At 49.0% G+C, this 20,107-nt stretch overlaps 3 protein-coding genes across 9 annotated transcripts in view; 2 read left to right on the top strand and 1 right to left on the bottom strand.

The window, feature by feature from the left end:
* Nucleotides 1-96: 96 nt before the first annotated feature.
* Nucleotides 97-5,431, bottom strand: ARFIP2 (ADP ribosylation factor interacting protein 2). 2 transcript variants are annotated; one of them, XM_060159798.1, is made up of 8 exons: nucleotides 4,818-5,431; nucleotides 3,874-4,014; nucleotides 3,520-3,616; nucleotides 2,669-2,787; nucleotides 2,271-2,492; nucleotides 1,595-1,752; nucleotides 1,271-1,445; nucleotides 97-827 (listed from the first exon to the last, which is right to left on the bottom strand). In XM_060159798.1, the coding sequence occupies exons 2-8, from the start codon at nucleotides 3,970-3,972 to the stop codon at nucleotides 672-674; spliced, it is 1,026 nt and encodes a 341-aa protein (XP_060015781.1). In that variant the 5' UTR covers nucleotides 3,973-4,014; nucleotides 4,818-5,431; the 3' UTR covers nucleotides 97-671. The 2 variants fall into 2 exon arrangements, with proteins under 2 accessions (XP_060015781.1, XP_060015782.1); XM_060159799.1 differs by lacking the exon at nucleotides 3,874-4,014 and having other exon boundaries at nucleotides 4,818-5,429.
* Nucleotides 5,066-18,517, top strand: TIMM10B (translocase of inner mitochondrial membrane 10B). 6 transcript variants are annotated; one of them, XR_009542438.1, is made up of 8 exons: nucleotides 5,066-5,163; nucleotides 5,355-5,450; nucleotides 5,648-5,939; nucleotides 6,054-6,142; nucleotides 10,567-10,678; nucleotides 11,392-11,630; nucleotides 11,887-12,318; nucleotides 18,383-18,517. XR_009542438.1 is itself a non-coding variant. In XM_060159803.1 (4 exons), exons 1-4 carry the CDS (start codon nucleotides 5,116-5,118, stop codon nucleotides 6,429-6,431), a joined length of 282 nt encoding a protein of 93 aa, XP_060015786.1. In that variant the 5' UTR covers nucleotides 5,066-5,115; the 3' UTR covers nucleotides 6,432-7,714. The 6 variants fall into 6 exon arrangements, 3 of the variants coding, with proteins under 3 accessions (XP_060015786.1, XP_060015785.1, XP_060015783.1); XR_009542439.1 differs by lacking the exon at nucleotides 6,054-6,142; XR_009542437.1 differs by lacking the exons at nucleotides 6,054-6,142; nucleotides 18,383-18,517 and having other exon boundaries at nucleotides 5,648-5,780; nucleotides 11,887-12,973.
* The window catches only part of DNHD1 (dynein heavy chain domain 1), a 66,254-nt gene continuing 60,491 nt past the window's right edge, over nucleotides 14,345-20,107 (top strand). Inside the window, 2 exon segments of the mRNA XM_060160848.1 lie at nucleotides 14,345-15,111; nucleotides 18,383-18,556. Coding sequence (XP_060016831.1) covers nucleotides 14,615-15,111; nucleotides 18,383-18,556 — 671 coding nt within the window. The 5' untranslated portion in view covers nucleotides 14,345-14,614.

Below are 20,107 nucleotides of genomic sequence, written 5' to 3'. Positions count from 1 at the left end.
TGAAATGATAGGATTTTGGTGTGTAATTAGACTGAGTGTTTCTCTACCCAGACCACCCTCCTAGAGCCCCCCACAAATTGACCTCACTGGGCCTGCTTTTATGAAAGGTTTATTCCTAGTGCTAGGTCCCAATCTTCCAGGGCTCTAAGCACAATTAAACTGGGTGGGTAGGTGAGGGGAGACCCATTCAGATACAGGGCCAGAAATGGGGCTCCCCATATCCCCACCCCTTTGGTCCCAGTCCCCTTCTCTGCAATGGGCACGCATTGAGGAGGGACAAAGGATATTGGAGGCAACATCATTGGCCCAGGGGAGCCCAAGAAGAGCTGCCATTGGCTGACAGGGCCTTTTGAGGCTCTGCCATTGGTCAGGGGGCGCACCCCAGGAACTGGGATAGGCCTGAGGAGTGATGCCATTGGGCAGGGAGTGGTTTTTGTCATAGCCTTTGGCTGTGGAGTGGAAGGAAAAGATCTGGGAATGAAGCCCAGTGGCCAGGAAGATAAAGGACAGGGCAGCAGCTGCTGGGCCTGCAGACCTCCTGTCAGGCCCCAGCCAGGGAAAGGGAACCCAAGCCAGAGCGCAGGTGGCAAGGGATGTCCCATGTCCAAATCTCCCCCACCCCGGGACTGCCCCTCCCAATGTCCTTGACAGCCAGGTTGGGCTGGAGTGGCTCACTGCTCCTCCAGCCAGGAGGGCTTCTCAGCTCCTGGAGGCCGCAGCTTGATGTTGAACTGCTGCAGGGTCTGCTCCAGCTGTTTCTGGTTCCCAGCGAAGTAGGCTGACACGGCATTGTGGAAGAGCAGCAGCTGCTTGTGCATCACCTTAATCTGGGGGGCCAGCAAGGTCAGCTGAGACTGGACTCAGACGCCCTTCCTGAGGGGCTGTGAGCCTGAGCCCAGACCAGGGGCACATGGACTCTGCTCTGATCGTGCTTTTGGAGTGGGGGCTGACCTCCATCAAGGGAGCCAAAGGATAAAAGCCAGTGTGATAGGAGAAACCTGACCTGATTGGCAGGGCCAGAGGTTCTGGCACCCGAGCCTAAGGGGTGGGTTTTTCCCAGTTATGTTCTTGGGATCAGCAGTCAAATCCTCAGGGGATCAGAGGGAGGGTGACGGGAAAGGTCCAGGGCTTGAGTGGGCTGGGGAAGATCCCACTCCTCAGCCAGGCCGCATTTCCCCATCCAATAATAGGGAGGGTTTTTTTTTTGGGGGGGGTGAGGTCAGTGTTACAGATGGGAAGGTGGGCTGGGTCAAAGGGGTGGGGTTAGCACCTTGTTTTCTTCCAGGAACTTGAGCTTGATGGCCACATCTCCCCGCAGCTTCTCATATTTGTCCCGATGGGCCTGGAAAGTGGCCTGGGCACTCTCAAGTCGACCGCGCATCCCTGCATCACGGGGGCCTAGGCTCAGCTCCTCTAAGTCTGTCCGGTAGGCATCGTATTCCAGCCTGGGGAGGGGGTGATATGGGCTGGTCTCCACCCCTTTGCCCTCCACACATACTCTCCTTTCTTTTCTCAATTCTTGTGCCCCTAAAGCTCAAACTTCCACCCATGCCAGCCAAATGCCCCAAACCCTAGGCCCTGCCAGTGCCCACACCTGGCAGCCTCATACTGTTTGACAGTCATGAGTGTGTCTTCCATGGTCTTGGTTACCAACGTGTTGATGCTAGAGACAAAGAAGTTCACAGCCCCTAGCAGCGTCTCTCCATTCTTGCACAGCAGCTTCTGCGTCTCTGCATTGTAGCCAAATTCCTCCTGAGGGCAGAAGGGAGGGACAGGCCTTGAGTAACAGTCGGGGCTGTAGGGCCCTTCTTTCCCCTCCTCTCCCGGGAGGAACCAGCCATTGAAAGTGGAACAACCCAGCACTGCCTCCAGCAAGGCTCTCTTAGCCAGAAAGTTAGTGGGGCTGCCCTGGGGATGCCTGGGACAGGAATGTGGGAGTGAGGGCCTCAGATAAAGTTCACAGAACTGGAGTAGGGAAAGCTAGTGCAGCAGGCAAAGGAGGGGCTCCGATTAGGCTGAGCACTGAAGGCATTCCTGTCAATGCAGAGAGGGGTACTTGTGAGGCACCTGGTGTGCCGCCTGCCCCACCCCCTCCAACTTCTGGACCTCCGTACGAGCCCCTGCCTCCACAGGTGGGTGCTGCTGGGGGCAGAGCTGGGCCCGCCCTGGAGGGGTTCTCCCTCTGGGCTGCAGGAGGGAGGGAGGCTGAGGGGTGACTGCCTGGTGGGCCCGGGCCCAGCCCCCCACCCTCTCAGGCCTGGCTGAGGCACCTGAAGCTCTGGGGACTTCTGGCTGAGGTCAGCAAAGGCGTCCCCTAGTGCATGCTGGGTCTGCAGCAGGCTGTAGAGGTGGGCTGTCAGTGCCCGGCCCAGCTGCAGGACACTTTCATACTTGCGCTTCGTCTCACGCAGCAGCTCAATCTGCAGCTCTAGCTCCAGGTCCACAGTCCGGGAGCCTCGGCCAAATCGCTCTGATAACAGCTGCTTTGTACACTGATTGGGAAGTGAGGGAATAGGTCAGAGACCCTAGCACCCTGTCCTCCCAAAACGTACCTACCCCAGCATCCCCAGGCTCCTAGTCTCAGCCACAGATGGGACATTAGGATCTGGAAGATGGGGAAAAGGTACCCAGGGGAGTTTGGGGGAAGGGAGAGGTGCTTGAATCCCACCTTATATGTGTTGATGCCCCATTTCTTGACGATGTCAAACTTCTCTCCAGCGATGCCCCGAGCCACCTCATCTCCAGGGCCAGCAGAGTTGGTATTGTGAGATGGATGGCGGCCAGACCCTAAAGGACCAAGTTCTCTGACACCAGCCTCTCTCAGATACAATCAGACACCTCTGTGGTTCCGCCCATACTTCCCTCCCAGCACATGAAAATGACTTCCCTGAAGGAGCAGAACCTAGAGACAATTAGATTCTCCTACTCACTAGGAGGAACTCATACATTGTGCCCTGAGAGCCAAAACCCAATATACATCCGGCCTCCTTCTGAAGTGGCGGTGGGGACTGAAGAAGGAGGGAAGAGGGAGTTGCTAGCGTACAGGGGTAGAGAAAACAGCAGGAAATAGGCTGAGTATGGGGTGACTGATCAAGGATAGTGGGTCCATCAAACAGAAAACCCGGCTGACATTCCCACGTGGATACTAGTCAGTGTGAGATTCAGAGCTGTTTGTTCCTCTAAATGTTAGAGTCTAAAGTAAAACGCTGAGAAGCCTCACAAAGTTCCAAATCAGATTCAGGCTCCAGAGCAGGCAGGGGAGGCCTGGGAAACAGAGTTCTTTGCTTGACTTAGGTGGTGACAGCAGAGAAAGGACAAGTGGGGCTAAATGACAAGTGGGAGCAGATGGACAACTCTGGGAACTGGCCTTGGGCTGAGATTCCATAGGGTTCATACTAGCAGAGGTTCCCAGGATCTCCAGACATAATTCAAGCCTTCTTAGACATACTCTATGCTCCCTAGAACCACCACTCTCCCCCTCTCCACTCAGGCTTCCTGTCCTGTTCTGATCATTCATACCTGTGGGGATGAGTCCATCACCAGAGCCCCCATAGCCACCAGACACAATGCTGGTTTCATTGAGGTTGGGTCCTGACACCATCACCTGCTGGAGGTCCTATAGGCCAGAGAAGAGGGGGGCTTCAGGAACATAGGGGCAGCTGAAGCATTTTGGGGGTGAAAACAAGCTTGGATTGAAGCATCATAGAGAGAGCACACAAGGGAAGTCTGCACAGAATCAGAACAAAGATTTGTAAAAAGATTGAAGGGAGATTAGGTAAGTTAGGGGAAGGCTACTGGAATAGGGACGAGGGTTCAGGGTTTATGAGTTGGGATTCCTCAAGTGAAACAATATGAAGAATCAAACAGAAGCACCTGCTCCAGCCCATCATCCTCAGGAAGCTGCCCAGCTTCACCATTCCCGTGGATGGGGATCTCCATTGTGGCTGCCTTCCCTAGGATCCCGTCCGTCATGGCTAGCGAAGGGACTGGAGTCAAAGTCTCTACCCCAGCGCCCTGCAAAGCCCAACACAGACAGTTCTGGAAACTCGCCAGTACTCCAAAGAGGAAGATCGCCCCTGCCATTTCGGAGGTTGTCCCAGGGCCTCAGTGTTCTGGGGTTTGGCCACTACTCTTCCCTGAAGTATATGTATTTCTCCCCTCCAAGGTGCATATTGGTAACACGCACACCCAGGCCTCAGGTGTGCCTGACCTGAGGTCATGTTCTCATGAACCCCCCTATCCTACCAGGACTCCGGTGATCATTCATGCATTCAATCACTCAACAGACATTTAATGAGTGCCTACTATGTGTCATGCACTGTTTGAGGCAATAGAGATACAGCAGTGGACAAGAGAGATAAAGTCTGTGCTCTCAAGAAGCATATGCCCATGCAGGTTTTTCTCCCCATCAGGAGATGAACCCCTTTCCCAGGGCTCAGGTGTGTACCCCCATTCAGGTATGTTCTCCACTGCTCGGCCTCTCACACTCCTTTAGTGTTTCTTCCTCTTTCCTGCAGGGGGTCTCCCCTTCCTCCATCCCATGCACCTCCTCTTCCTCGGGCCCTCCCCCTTCAGGCCTTTGTTGAATCACTTGGTATAAGTTCACAACCTCTGGGAAAAGCCTCTTTTTCCCAGTACATAGGTAGGTGATCCCTTCCAAAGTCAGTTATGTCTCCCCAGGTGTGTGAGTCTCCGCCCTCCCCCCATACACCTGGGCATCAGGTGTGTCCTCATCCTTCCCCAGGGTTCAGAGGCATCTTGCCCTCACGTCAGGTTCGTGCATTCAACTTGCCCTCGCCCATGCACGTCCCTCTCACCTCGGGCCGGGCGGCTCTTCCCCTCAGGGCGCCAGGCCCGGGCCGCGCGGGGACCTCGGGCTCCAGTTCCTGTCGCGGTCCTAGCAGCAGGTCAGGGACTCGGCGGAAGTGACGTCCTCTCACGGGCAGAAGAAGCCGGCCACGTCGCAGATTATGAGGGCGGAAGTGACGTTGGCACCTGGGGGCAGGGCTATCCTGGAGCCAACCTCTCTGTCCCTGGGGAGTCACGAGAGGTCACTTCCGGGGCGTTACCGAGAAGCTGTGAAGGAAGTGACGTAGGGCACGCGCCGGTGGCGTGATGGAGCAGCAGCAGCAGCAGCAGCAACAGCAGCAGCAGCTCAGAAACGTGAGTGGGAGCTTTGGGGCCACGCGTTCAGCTAGCATCCCTGTCTGCATGGCGGGAACCCCAAGGAACCAGGCATCAGAGGGCTGGGAACGTCGGGCCATGGGGTGCGGTCCTGGGAAAGCTCGGGCGGCGCGGCCTTGAATTGAGATGTGGCCCCTCTTCGCTGAGTTCCTTGTCCCCCTTCTTCCCAGCTGCGGGACTTCCTGTTGGTCTACAATCGGATGACGGAACTCTGCTTCCAGCGCTGCGTGCCCAGCCTGCACCACCGAGCTCTGGATGCTGAGGAGGTTAGGTGGGGGAACCGAGTAGGGAGATTACCCTCGATCCTCAGAGTTAACCGTAGACTGCTTCCCTGTTCCGCCACTTCCCCTACCTCTGGCACTGGCCTTTCTGCGACCCTCGCCCCTAGGCTGGGGATGGGAAGGAAGGAGACGGACCTGACGAGACACTTTTGGCTTCTACTTCCACCCTGTCTTCCTTCCAGGAGGCCTGTCTGCACAGCTGTGCTGGGAAGCTGATCCATTCCAACCACCGCCTCATGGCCGCTTACGTGCAGCTCATGCCTGCCCTGGTACAGCGCCGCATCGCAGACTACGAGGCTGCCTCATCTGTGCCAGGTGTTGCTGCCGAACAGCCCGAAACCTCGCCATCAGGGAGCTAGCCGTCCCCAACCCCGGGAAGGGAGGCACTGGATGGACCCTCATATTTAAGGAGCCAGTGGACCTTGGGCTGGGTGCGACCTGTATATAGAAAGTGAGGAGTTGCCTGAGAGCTGGGTACTGTTGCTCCTTTTCCTGGAGCTAATAAACCCACTTTTACTTTGTTTGGTTTATATTCTGGGCAAGGAAGCTTTGCCCACTTGATTGACACCATCTTTATTATTCTGTCAGGATGCTTCAGCCCTGGCAGCAGAGAAATTGCCTTCAATGTGTAGAAGGAAAACGTCAGCATTCCCAGGCACCTGGTTAAAGCGACATCTGTGGGTACAATTTTAAGACTGGTAATAGCGACAAGAAGTTGGTTTCTGCCCAGATGACAGAAAATGGGAACTCTGTCTAGCTGTCCTTAAATCTGTCTGACTTAAATGGCTCACTTAGAGATATCTAAGGACAGCAGATTAAGAATCCACAGGGCTTTTAGGCGCTACCTCCTGGGAAGTCAGTAGCCTCAGACAGAGATGAAACCTGTAAGAATTCTGGGGTGTTCTGGAACGTCAACCACTTCCTCAAATTGTTACTTACTTAATATTTTCTGTCTTCTTAGGATGAGCAGTAAAATCTTTAAACAAAGAAGATCTGTGTGCTTGTCTTCAGGAGCAGTCAGAAAGGGGAAAACTTGTGGAACCATATTCTGCAATACAGTCAGACTCGAGGGATAAAAACCTAAGGGAGAAGTAGATGGTGATGGTTATGGGAAAAAAAGGAAGAAAGCCAAATCTTCAGGACTTCTTGAATGTTACCTTAATGTCTCACTGCTTGTCTGTAATCTCCTGATTCCATCTCTTCCTCTACCCCAGATTGTTCCCACTGTGCCTGTTCTGTGATTTCTAATTCCAGCCTTTCTGTTCTTTCCTCATTATTTCCCTCCGTGTGGAATTTACTTCTGTATTCAGCAATCTGAGTGGCCTATACATCACTGAATTTTCTTGCCATTTTTGTGTCCTTTTTGTATCAGCTGTTTTAAGATTTCTGTTCCTCCATTCACACTGCTAGAGAAAAACAAAGCTGTGTAGTGAATGCCACTAAATATTCAAGATCTCCAACCTCAACCAAGCCCTCGTTACAAACAAGCAACCCTTTGTGAGTTCCTGGTCTGTTTGCTCTCCTAATCACTACAGCAGTTATTTTACACCTTCATTGCTCTCCTTAATCCCCTGCCTCATCCTTGACTATTCCCCATCAGGTGACCATGTTTGATTTTTAAAATGGAAGTAGAACTTCTTAGACATTGGCTCCTACAATCATTAAAAAAAAAAAAAAAAAACGAAATAAAAGAAAACTTACAACCATCCACAAAGCAGATGTTTCCTCTCCTGTACAGATCAGGGCATTGAAATTCTCTGGTAGCAGACCCTGTCTGAAAATGCAGACCTGTCTTTAAAATCTTTTACTACACCAGGCTGCCTTTCAAAATATCTGTTGAGCACCCGCTTTGTATAGGTTCTGGTCTTGGTATTATCCCCACTTAACAGATGAGGAGGCAAGAATTCAGTATGTACCAGAAGCCCACCTTATACGCAGTTACCTATTGAGAAAAGTGGCTGTAATCAGCTATTTGCCTCATTAGCTGAACAAATCTTGAACAGAAAGGTTTGCTAAGACCCTTCCTTAATAAAAAAAGTTGTTGATCAGGAACTTTCCTACTGAGTGGCTTCATGTCTGCCCAATAAAGTTCTCTCCTTGAAAAGTGTAAAAAGTGAAAAGGTAAAGCAGCTTGTGAACTTTGCAATTCCCAGAGACAGGATTGGGGACCTGGGATATTCTGATAGTGGGAGGATTCTTCTCCATCGATATTTATGTATATCCCTGCAATAAACTTCCACTGTTAATTATCTATGTTTCCATGTCACGTAATTAGTAATTGCTGGAGAAGGGCTAGGAACACAGATCTGTCTGACTCTAAAGCCTATGTCCTTTGAACTTCCAGAGCTTATATTTGCCTGCTCATCTGCAGTCAACTTTTCCCTAGGCATGGAAAGACAAGTGTCCCTCAGTCTGATCCACCAAGACTTTTTAATCTCTTCTTTCCTTTCTGTTTATAAATAGGTTCAATACTTAACGAAAAGTACCTTCTTCCTACTATCCGTCTTCCTTTGTCACTGAAATCTCCTTGAGGTCTTACCATGACGTCTTAGCCATTGGTATAATGAGCAATGTGATGTTTCAAGCACAACACGAGGATAAATGTTGACAAAGCTTTATCCCTTTATCACAAACACATATTTGAGACAGGGTTGTTCTTGCTATTGTGGCTTCAGAACTTAACTGCCTACTACTTTGCAAAGTCTAATTCCTTTGAGCCTGTTCAACTGTATCACCTCTCTTATTACTTATCTGTAGTAACTGCCACTCTCCTACTTTCCTCTGCAGAGCTAGCCGTTGGTCTTCCTCTTGATACTTTAATGTTACACAAGACAGTCCGTTCAGTGTTTTTTGTCTCTTAGTTCCTTGACCCAATCTCTAATGATCTCTACTCTGTCTCGGCTACTCTTACTTACATCCTTTCCATTGTCCACCACCCCAAACTGTTCCATCTTCAAAACACTATTACTTGCATCTTATTCACTGACTGTATTCCTTCCTCTTTGTTTATTGGACTATTCCTCTACCATTTTTTTTTTTTAAATTTCAATGCAGCGTTCAGACCATTGCTTCTACATTCTCTCCATTAACACCTTCCTGTCTTTAGATTCCTGTCGAGCTTAAATTCTAGTCATTCTTGGGACTTCGCTGGTCCAGTGGTTGAGGCTCCGCACTTCCACTGCAGGGGGCCTGGGTTCGATCCCTGGTCTAGGAACTCAGCTCCCGAACACTATGGGGCGTGGCCAAAAACAAAGTCCTTATGAAATTCTAGTAATTCTTTTGGAATAGGCTAAATTTCCTTCCCTCTCATTTCTTTGTTGGGCCTGGGTGAAATGAAACATTTGTGCCTGCATTTGGACATCTAAAAACTGCCCAAGGTAATGACTATAGAGCAGATTTATATCGCTATGAATCCATGGTTATCAACTTCAAATGGAGTCTGAGGCCCTGTAATCCCACTAGATTTTTCTAGTCGTCTTTCCTGTTCCCTGCAATGACTATTTCAAATCAATATTCCTTTTTTTATATAAATTTATTTATTTTTATTTATTTATTTTTTGGCTGCATTGGGTCTTTGCTGCGCATGGGCTTTCTTTAGTTGCGGTGAGTGGGAGCTACTGATCATTGCGGTGCGGTGCGCGGGCTTCTCATTGCGGTGGCTTCTCTTGTTGCGGAGCCCAGGCTCTAGGCACGTGGGCTCAGTAGTTGTGGCTCATGGGCTCTAAAGTGCAGGCTCAGTAGTTGTGGTTCACGGGCTTAGTTGCTCCACGGATCTTCCCGGACCAGGGCTCGAACCCATGTCCCCTGCATTGGCAGGCAGATTCTTAACCACTGTGCCACTAGGGAAGCCCCAAACCAATATTCTTAAGCCTCTTATTATCCCCATGATTCTCTTCACTTTCCGCAGGTAACCTTATTTTAACTTCATAGGCAAAAGTAAAAGCTATCAGTTAGGAACTTCCGCAGCATCTTGCAACTCAAAACTTGGTCACCCATCTACATCTGCATCATTCTCTCTCCTCTTTCCCTCCTGTCTAAACAGGACAAATATCGCTCATGGCCAGTGCCTGTTCCTGTGCACTGAATCCTAGTCCTTCCTTCTTTGGAGATCTCTGACTTTTTCCCACTTTACTAAATTCTCATCAGTGTTTAAGCATGCCGAAGACTCCCGTTACAGCAAACAAACCACTGTACTTCACAGGGACCGTCCAGTTTTTTTCCATTTTATGGCTAAACTCAAAACAGTGGATACTTTGGTCTTCTCCATTCCCACTTCTCCCCCCACCCTATTTTGACTTCTGTAACCTTTATTCTATTGAAATAGTTCTTGCTGAGGTCACCCTAGCTCACCAAGTGGCCTTCATATCCCTGAATCCAGTGGTTATTTCCTCAGCTTATTTCACTTCTTAGTGGCATCTGGTACTATCGACTTGTTCCTCATGGACACTCTCACTGGTGTCTGTGATTCCACTTGTGTTTTCACTACTACCTCTGGCCACAGCTTCTTAGCCTCCTTTGCGGGCTTACCCACCTCCAGCCATTAAATCTAAAAGTTTCTCAAGGTCCTGTTATTTCTCAATGTAATTTTTCTGGGATTGTTTCATCCCCATTTTGAGCGTTAGTCACTGATAATTCAGAAGTGAAGTTATCATCAGAGAGTAAAGCCAAAGAAAATAGAAGATGAGAAAGTACAGCAGAAGGTTTGAAATAGTCATTGCACAGAATGAGAGAGTGAACTGACAAAAGGAACATAATTAGATTATTAGGTAGTGTTGAAGGCTCAGTAGAGGTTACTGAACAGAATTCCCTTTTGGCTTTGTCTGTCTGGAAAACTTTTTTTAATTGAAGTATAATTGATATACATAGTTATATTAGTTTCAGGTGTGCAACATAGTGATTTGACATTTATATACCTTATGAGATGACCGCCACAGTAAGTCTAGTCCCCATCTGTCACCATTTAAAGTTATTACAATATTATTGACTGTATTCCCTCCTCTGTGTATTACATCCCCATAATTTATTTTATAACTGGAAAAAACTGTTATTTTAAGGCCTAAAACTTTAAGGCCTACCTGTAACTCTTCCTTGCCTTTTCCAGGAAGGATTCTTATTTGTGCCCTCATTGAACCCTTTTATGTCTCATTCACCATTACGTCCACAGCACTTGGTAGAGTGCCATAAACAACAACAAAAGCACGCAGCTCACACAGGTCAGTTATATCATGTGTGTACTATCTACCAGGCTCTAGTCTAAGCATTTTATATACATTAACTCAGTTAATTCTCACAACAACCCTATAAAGTAGGTACTACTGTTATCTTCATTTTACACAAAAAAATAAAATTGCAGTAAAATATCCCATGACTAGCAAGTGGTGGAGTCAGGTTTTCAATCCAGTCAGTGTGACTTCCAGAGTCTGTCCTGTTTCTCACTAATGACGATTGATTGCTATACATTTATGCCTTTGTTCCACAAATATTTTGTGATCACCTACTCATGGTGCCTAGTACTAGGGGCTGGGGGTACAGCAGAGAGCAGTCAGAAACCGCCACCGTGGAGCTTATGCTTCTAGTCAGGGGAAACAGACAATAAGCAGTTAAGTAAGTATTGATATGAGATGGTAATAAGTGCTATGGGGAAAATCAATGCAGGGTAAGAAGGATAAGGAAGCTGGGGACAGTATTGCTATTTTAGGCTAGGTTGTCAGAGAAGAACTCACTAATGAGGTCTCCTTAAGCAGAAACTTGAAATGAGGGAGGAAGCCTCATGGACATCTGGAAAAAGAGTGTTCACTGTGGCATCAGCCTCTACTTGCCCATAGCATCCATCGTCCCCTTTTTCCTTTACTAATAGAACCCCTGACTTTAACCTGGGCAGATGGTGGCTGAAAATAAAGATCAGATTTTGCAACTTTCCTTGCAGCTAGGTGTGTCCATGTGATCGAGTGATACATGCATTGCCAGGTTGTGCCCTTAAGGGTAAGGGTGGGCCTTCTACTCTTTCCCCCATCTCACTACTTGGGATGAGGCCCAACACACATGGTGGTGAACTGTCTTGGACCTTGAAGATAAGGACCACTTCCTTGAAGAAGGCAGAACAACTAAAAGGCTGCCATATTAGCCCTGGAGTACTTATTCCTGGACAGTTGTGTGAGAGAAAAAGTAAGCTTCTATTATGTTTAAGCCATCGTATTTTGGGGGTCTTTTTGTTATTACAGCATATGTGTAGTAGACAGAATGTTAACATGGTGCGCAAGATTTCCCACCCCCTGTGTACACACCCTGTATAATCCCTAGGACTGTGAATATGACAGATTTTACTTCTGTGATTAGGTTGTATTATATGACATACTTGACTGTAAGAAAGGGAGATTATCCGGGTGGGCCTGGCCTAACCACATGAACTTTTTAAACGCAGGGAGTTTTCTCTGGCTGGATGCAGAAGAGAATGTCAGAAAGATTTGAAACATAAGAAGGATTTGAGGCACTGCTGCTGGTTTGAAGATGAAGGTGCCATATGGCAAGGAAGACAGGTGGCCTCTAGGACCTTAGAGTGGCCCCTGAGGCCCAGGAGGAAACAGGGACCTCAGTCCCACAACCGCAAGAAACTGAATCCTGTCAACAACAAGAATGAGCTTGGAGGAGGATTTTCCCCCAGAGCCTCCAGACAAGAACTCAGCCCAGATGACCTTTCAGGCTTATGATATCCTGAGCAGAGAACCCAGTCAGGCCATGCTGGGCATCGATGTACAGAACTGTGAGATACTAAATGGATGTTGTTTTAAAGCTGCTTAGTTTGTGGCAATTGGTTACACAGCCACAGAAAACTTCTCTGTCTTCTAAATGAACCGTAAGCAGAGATGTACTGTATGAAGGCTCTGGCTGGGGGGGGGGGGAGCATGCTCAGTGTGATCCAGGCACAGAGGAGTGGTGTGAATAGGGATAGATGGTCAAAAGGCCACAGAGGTAGCAGCCAGCTGATGAGATAGCAAATTGTAGGCTGTGTAGGACTTTGGCTTTCCTGAGGGAATGAGATGATAAGGCATTAGTGAGTTTTGAGCAGAGGAGTCATAGGATCTGCCTGTATTTGAAAAAGGTCACTGGCTGCTCTGAAAAGAGCAGATTGTAGGGGCAAGGGAGGAAACAGAGACCAGTTAGAAGTCTATGGAATAATCTAGGTGAGAGGTGATAGTGGCCTAGACCAAGGTTTAGCTCTTAGGGTGGTGAGAAATAGTTGGATTTTGGATATATTTTGAAGCTATAGCTTAACAAAGTTTGCTAAAGCATTAGACATGGGATGTGTGTGGGGGGAGAGGGGAGTCAAAGGTGACGCTAAATTTTGACCCAAGCAACTGGAAAAATGGACTTGGTATTTACTGAGATGGGGAAGACAGTGAAAGGAACAGGTTTATTTGGAAGGAGGCAGTTAGGAGTCTGGTTTTGGACATTTTAAGTTTTTAAGTTTGGGATTCTTATCAGATTTATAAAGCAGAGGTGGGACTCTATCACATGCTGAGTTTCTATTCATTGTAATCATTCAGGCGTTCCCCCCACCTCCAACCCCAATTTTGAGCTCCCTGTGATCAAGGAGTGTGTCTTGTTTGGGTTTTTTGCAGGGGGTGAGGTGGGCTAGGCAGATACTTGCGAGTGTGTGTCGGGTTGGGGAGTGTCCCAAAGACTGCTTGCTGGTGCCCGTGGCAGCTTACAGGCTCAGTAATAGATAAACAGGCACGTGCATTACACCTGCCCACGACGCCCTCAGGATTGCGACTTCCCCAAATCAACCACGTAGCTCTTTTCCAGACCCAACCGGTCAGACGGCCTGTTCCCAAGGCCGGCAGGCAGCCTGTAGGTTGGGCCTGGGCTCGGCCCCTCCCCCCTAGGCCCCGCCCCTTTCTGGTTTCACCCGGGCTCTCAAAGGAGGCTCGGGCCTCAAGCGATCCAGTAACTGTTCTAACCGCTGGGAGGGGGTGGGGCTGCGGGTGAGTCTGCTGCTGGGGATCAGCTTCCTTTCGCACCGCCCCCTAGACACCCACTCTCGCCACTGCCCCCAGGCGTGTCCCCTTCTCCTGCGCTCCTACGGACCCTCCTCCCCTCCCTTTCCTCCCCTCCTCTTCCTTCTTTCCTCCTCCTTCCAGCCCGGCCCTCTCCGGTCTACCCCGGGCCCCACTCCATCCAACCAAGTAGTTCTCTGTACCCACCCCTCTGCTTTCTGTCCTCAACACATCCCTCAGCCCGTGGGCAAATGGGACTGGGGCTTTGCTGCCTCTTGAGTGACGACCTGTTCCTCCCTTCAGGCGATCGCCAGGCTCCAATCCCAGTGACAGTTCCCTGCTGTTCTAAGGTCCTCTGAGTGAGCCCTTTCGGTGTGTGCGTGTCTACAAGTGATCACACGTGTGTGTGCGAGTCTCTGGGTGGAGGTGGCTGTGCGTAGAGCGAGCCTGTGCCTGGGACCCGAGTCTAAGTTCATCCATTTTTCCAGCAGGCACTTCCCCATGAAACCTCACCAGCAGATGCCGTTCTCTTCCCTTCCCTTGCCTCCTGTGCCCCTTAGGCCAGGTGAGGGGACAGTGTTCTGGGCAGTGGGAAGGGACTTTTGTGCGGGGAGGGCCCTACCTCTGTCCTGGGCCTGCTTTTTAGCAGTCTTGGGGGGAATCTGTGGGGTCGGTTGAGGGTCTCAGGAAAGGCCCTCTGCTGGTCTAGCTCTGTCCTGCAGCTCCATCCATTTTCCTGTCCTAAGTCCCTCCCTTCCCCTTTCTCCCAATCCCTTTGACCCTGCCCAGAGCCTAAGCCCCCTTCTCTTGCCCTCTCTTGGGCTGAACTAAGCAGGTGAGATCCAGCAACCAGGAACCTGGAACTGGCAGTCGGATCCCGAGCAGTGGGCAGGGTCAGTCCGACGGCAGTTGAATGCCTGGCTCCTCTTGGTCTCGGATGAAGAGGCGTCAGCTAAAGCCCTTGAATCTCGGCACTCTGTAGGTGTCCTAGACACAGCAGAGCAGCGCTGGGCCTGTCAGGGAAAACAGAGGCAGTTTCTGAAGGCAGTGACTCAGCCAGGGCGGCCTGCAGTGCTGGAGCTCCTGGTAGCTGAGCTCCAAACTCTGTTCTCAGCAGTGCTGCAGGATGGCGACCCTGCAGCTTGGTACTACATGTACGCAGTGCTGGGTCTGCTGCCTCCATATCGTGCGCTGCTTGTTGGTCGCCTTGATTTGCTGCCTTTCCTGGAGCGGCTATACCGCTGGGCACCCTGGGTCCAGGCCCAGCTCCAGCTGGACCTGCTAGGTGCCATGGACCAGGCCTTTCCCCGAGACACCTCTTTGTTAGAGGGCACCTCCCATGTTGACTGCTATCCCCAGAAGCAGAGGTTCCATCACGGGCCCCCACGCCCAGCCTGCCCTTTTGTGCAGGCCCGGTGGGGAGGGCAGCAAGTAGAGGAGGGGCTGGCCACATGGCTTCGACCATTGACACTGCCTGAGCTACAGCACAGCCTGGGTATTGTTGGTACTGAGGTGGCCCTGGAAGAGGCCCACTGGCTAGATGGCCTTAGCCTCCTGCCCTTGGCACTAGCGACGGACATCCCTGTACAGTATGAAAGCAGTGACGGTGACAACGCAGAAGAGGAGCCTGTCGGAAGAAGAGAGACTAAGTAAGTGAGGGACCTAGTCTGGGGCTTTGAGCAAAAGAGAGGAAGAACCCTCTTCCTTTCTGTCTGCAAAATAAACCCAGCGGTCTCAGTGTTAATCCCCATAGGGAAATGCAGACATGAATGAAAATCAAAAGTCAATGATGAGGAAGCCAAAGCTTCAGACAATAGCTTGAGTTTCCAGAGTTTCTAGACTTCTTTTTCATATAGCGCTTAGTTGTTTTTCTCACTTGTTCGTAATCCCTGAGTCTGGCCTCTGGGCCTCCCTAGTGCTGGGTGCCGGATGTTTGATCCAGGTCCTTCCCTCGGGATGCTCCTAGGTGAGTGCTTGTCTGAGGACCCTTCCCACTCATGTCTGTGTGAACTAAGCCAGCTCCAAGGCACATTACAGTTGGCAGCACTGACAGGTAGGACTTTCATTCTGACCTTCCAGAGCCTTCTTCCTGCCCTGCGAGTGAGGGGATCCTGGCCCCTGGAGAGGTGATTTTTTCCCCAATCTGGCTCTCACTGCTCTCTTCAGGGTTTCAGAATGCCTCCAGAGACCCCCTCTTCTGAGAGTTCTCTAACTCTAATCTTGGAATTTCTCCTTGTCCTCTGGCCAGCTTGTCTGTGACATATTCACTGTCTGGGAAGAAGGGTAGTTTTACCTTCAATCTAGCTTGGCTTTCTCAATTTTTGCTCTAAGTTAATGGCGGGGTCAAGTTTTTCCTGAAGTCTTACTGGTGGGCAGATAGGCAGGCTCCTGGGGGCCTGATGACAGGTGGCCAGTGCCAACAGTGTATGCCTTCAGTAACCCCAGCAGACTCTTCTTGTCAAAGATCTTCCCTGGGCCCTAAGTATAAGTCTCCTTTCCCGGGGGAACCTAACTGGAGTGAGAATGGGCTGAGATGTTGGCAAGAAGCCAAGTTCTTTGTCCTCTTTTTGGAGCTGGTGGTAAACCTCTGAGGCCTAGCTAATGTGACTTAATTTGTACCATGTTCCCCAGGCCTGGCCTCCCAGGCATTGATACATTCAAGAAGTATTATTGGTTATCTAATATATATCAGGAACTGCTAGATGGTGAGGATACAGAAGTGGTAAGATAGACTCAAGCTCTTCCCTGGGGTTTTACAGCTTAGTTAAGGGAGATAGATGTTAAGTACGTTGATTTAAGTAAAATATCGTGACGATTTGTGTTAAGTGCTATAAAAATCAAAGAACACGGCCTTTCCCCTGGCTGCTCCTCTGGAGTGTGTGTGTGTGTGTGTATACACATCAGAGTTAGGGGAAAGCACGTCAGAGGAGTTTGGGTTTAGATTAGGGTTAACAAAATATCTTGAAGATTAGGAGGTGAAATAAAGAGGAAAGTTTCAAGGAGGAGGGAGCAGTCAGTAGTGTTAAATGCTACTGAGGCAAGTAAGAAAAACCTGAGAAATACTCATTGAATTTAGCAATAAGGAAGAGGTTGGTGAGAGTGGTTTCAGTGGCATTTTGTGAGGAGGAAGGCAGATTGTAGTGCATACAGGAGTGAATGGAAGGTGAAGAAGTGGAAATCACGTTTTGTTATTCTTTCATGAAGCTTGGCTTGAAAGGGAAAGAGAGATTAGGACAGCAGATTGAAAGAATAGTGGTGTCTGAGTAGGACTCCAAAAAATGGAGAGATGTTTATAGTCTTTAAGACGGTGCTTGAGAAGTAAGTGCTCAATAAATATTTGTAGAGTGAATGAATAAATATAGGCTAACAGTCAAAGAAGAAGAGATTGAAAATACATCATGAAGGGAACTTCCCTGGCGGTCCAGTGGTTAAGACTTCACCTTCCAATGCAGGTGCTGCGGATTCAATCCCTGGTTGGGGAGTTAAGATCCCACATGCCTCAGGGCCAAAAAACCAAAGCATAAAACAGAAGCAATATTGTAACAAATTCAATAAAGACTTTAAAAAAAATGGTCCACATCAAAAAAAAAATCTTAAAAAAAGAAAAAATACATCATGAAGGCGGGATAAGTGATCCTGAGCACAAATGGATGAGTTAGCCTTGCAGAGAAGAAAGTCACTCCTTCCTCGCAAATTAGGAGACAAGATTAGGATGGAAATATGTACAGATAAATGTGTGGAAAGGCAGCTGAACTTGAGGGAGTTATTTCATGGCTGAGAGCCTCAGTTTCCCCTGGGCAGAGATGGAGGCAGAGAAGGTGACTGGGAGCTCAGCAGGGCTGGGCATAGGTTGGGGGGGTGGGTAGGTTGAGGCCTGGAATAGCAGCTGAGGAGACTGCAAGGGGTAGCTCCCTGAGGACTTGTACTAAGACATCGAGCAGAGTGAGCCCACAGATGAGACTGGACACCAGGAATCTATAGAGGAGCTGATGACATTCCTTTGTTCTGAGATCTTTTGAACCTACTTAGATCATGTAGCACTTTAATTATTGAGGAAATGAATCTTTAATAGCAGTTACACCATTAAGATGTCCTGATCTGACGTCAAAATCATAAACCCTACCGTTGATGTGAACTTTAGAATAGGATTGCACTGTATCCCTGGGGTAACTTGTTCTGTTGATCTAGATTTGGGTCAATTAATGACACAAAAATACTTTGATTAATTTTTCAGAGTTTTATTTTTGTGCTCTAACCAAAATTATTAGTCCAGGTAATTGACTTTTGGCTTATGAATAATTAATTTTAATACCAATTTTATCGACTGGTATGGTAGAAGTGTAGGAAGATTGTTGGTACTGGTGCAGGCTTGAGTGGGCTGAAGGATGCATCATCGGATCCCGGCTGGGAAGAGATGGATGTGAAGCTGGAAGTTGGGTGATGATAGAGGAAGAGTAAGAAAGAATCACAAGCATGGAGATCACGCAGGGTTGGAAAGCAGGTATAACGGGGGCAAAGATAGGAGATCAAGAATGTTAGGAAGGCTGCCAGAGGGAAGAAATCCAGGACCGTGCGCTTGCAAGGTGATGAGTTGGGACAGCCAAGTATTCCCATTACTTTTACTCAGTATTATGTAATACTGACGTCATAGTAATCACAATCAATCCAGAATGATTATTCACTTATCAGAAAGGGAGAGGTTATTCACACACAGGTGTACGAATATAGTTGCCTGACTGTATCTCCTCATGGGCTGTATTTGCTCAGTATGTGAACCTTCGGGTGTAGATGGTCGACAGGCTCTGACAAGGTCACATCAGGTCCTCTCAGGCACCTGATCTAGCTCCTTCATTCACTGGCTGACAGTGGCCACCTGACCGCTTTGCTCTGCCTCTTCTGTCCTGATTTTTTATCATACAGGTCTCAGCTTGACTCGGAAGTTCCTGGGGAGGAGATCTTCCAAGAAAGAAGCACTGGCTTCTTACCGCAGACTTCCCTCCTGGGTAGCCAGATAATGACCGTAATGAAGACAGAGAGATACCTGAAGAAGATCCACTTCCTCTATCTCAACGTGGCTCCCAGCAGCGACTTTCGGTGAGAGCGCCCGCCTAGACCCCTGTCCTACTCCTCCCACCCCCGGACTTCCTCCCGTGCTGCCTCCCCACCCCCCTCCTCCTCTCTAGACCCGCTCCTCTCCTATCTTTCTCCTCTTCCCTCTCATTTCTCCTCTGTCTCCTGGTTTCCCTCTGTCTTCCCTTCTCCTCAGCTTCCTCTCCACTCTTTTTTTTTTTTTCCGGTACGCGGGCCTCTCACTGTTGTGGTCTCTCCCGTTGCGGAGCACAGGCTCCGGACGCACAGGCTCAGCGGCCATGGCTCACGGGCCCAGCCGCTCCGCGGCACGTGGGATCCTCCCGGACCGGGGCACGAACCCGTGTCCCCTGCATCGGCAGGCGGACTCTCAACCGCTGCGCCACCAGGGAAGCCCTCTCATAGCCTTTTGTCTTAGTCATTCTTTTCTACTTTTTTCTCTGTCTTCTTTGTTCTGTCCTAGAGTGATAGAAACATTTGGTCATTGCCTCAGAAGGGAATTTAATGGTGATCTCTTCTAACTCCAATGCAAGAATCTTGGTGTTTGTTTAAATCTTTACACTCTCAGGGAAGCTTTGTGTTTTGCAAGGCATCCTGTTCCTTAGACTACTTTCTTTTTACTTCTACATTTTCGTCCTAATTTTATCTCTGTGCGATAAAAACAAGTCTCAATCCACATGACTTGAGAGGCATTCATTCACTTTCTTCCATTAGATCCAAATCTTAGTATTTTTAAATGCTTTATTCAAGTCTCTTCTCTTCCCAGAAATAACGATAACAATTACCATTAATCAAGCTTTTCTATATCCATGTGTCATTTAATCCCCACCTACCAGATAGGTGCCATTATTATTTCCATATATGAGATGAATAGACTGATGCATAGAGAGGTTCAGTAACTGGTCCAAGACCACATAGTAAGTGATGGAAAAAGGACTTAAACCTAGGACTGTCTCACTGGTAAGCAGTATCTGATACCCACTCCCAGGGAGCCTTATTTCCTGCATACACTGACCTCTTCCTCCTGAACGTAAGTAGCGCTAGTGAGCTGTACCATCCATTGATTTACTGATCAGTTCATTTAACGAAAGTTCACTGAGAGCATTGTGCCAGTTATTAAGCAATGGTCTCTTGGCTCTAGTTCTGCTCTCCTCTCCCTGCTTTGTAATACTGGGGCTGGGACTGCAAACTTCATTTCTCCTTTTTCAGCCAGCTTCCTGTTAGGTTCGATTAATAGGGGGTGCTAGAAGGAGACTGGACAGCAGGATGAGAGGAGAAGGGACTCTGTCCTTCCTTTGCTTGTTCTTCATGTCTTTCACTCTGGCAGCAGCTGCCAGTTTCTGAATCAGCCTCCTCTGATCCTGAGAGGGACCAACGCCAGCTGGGTAGCATCTTCCCATCAGAGTTCTGAGTCACCGCTCCGCAAGGCACCCCCCAACACACACACCCCTGCAAACTCCTTATATACTAGTAACAGCCAGGCAGCATCTCCTTCTTAGAGAAACCTCTTCCTTTTGCTCCTCTAGTTCTAGGGCTGGCGTCCATTTCCTGCAGTTA

This window comes from Lagenorhynchus albirostris, chromosome 9 (genome assembly GCF_949774975.1).
Source record: "Lagenorhynchus albirostris chromosome 9, mLagAlb1.1, whole genome shotgun sequence".
In the NCBI taxonomy this organism is placed as follows: Eukaryota; Metazoa; Chordata; class Mammalia; order Artiodactyla; family Delphinidae; genus Lagenorhynchus; species Lagenorhynchus albirostris.
The sequence above is the reverse complement of the archived record's forward strand: the minus strand, read 5'-3'. Positions and strand labels throughout refer to the sequence as shown.

Bases quoted from the DNA above. Each gene is read 5' to 3' on its own strand.
- ARFIP2 (XM_060159798.1), bottom strand. From the start codon at position 3,972: ATGACGGACGGGATCCTAGGGAAGGCAGCCACAATGGAGATCCCCATC. The intron at 3,617-3,873 runs GTGCTTCTGTTT...TCTGGCCTATAG, and splicing joins AGGATGATGGGCTGGAGCAG to GACCTCCAGCAGGTGATGGT. The intron at 2,788-3,519 runs GTATGAATGATC...TTGGTCCTTTAG, and splicing joins TGATGGACTCATCCCCACAG to GGTCTGGCCGCCATCCATCT.
- TIMM10B (XM_060159802.1), top strand. From the start codon at position 5,116: ATGGAGCAGCAGCAGCAGCAGCAGCAACAGCAGCAGCAGCTCAGAAAC. The intron at 5,451-5,647 runs GTTAGGTGGGGG...TCTTCCTTCCAG, and splicing joins GAGCTCTGGATGCTGAGGAG to GAGGCCTGTCTGCACAGCTG. The intron at 5,781-6,053 runs GTGTTGCTGCCG...TTATTCTGTCAG, and splicing joins GGCTGCCTCATCTGTGCCAG to GATGCTTCAGCCCTGGCAGC.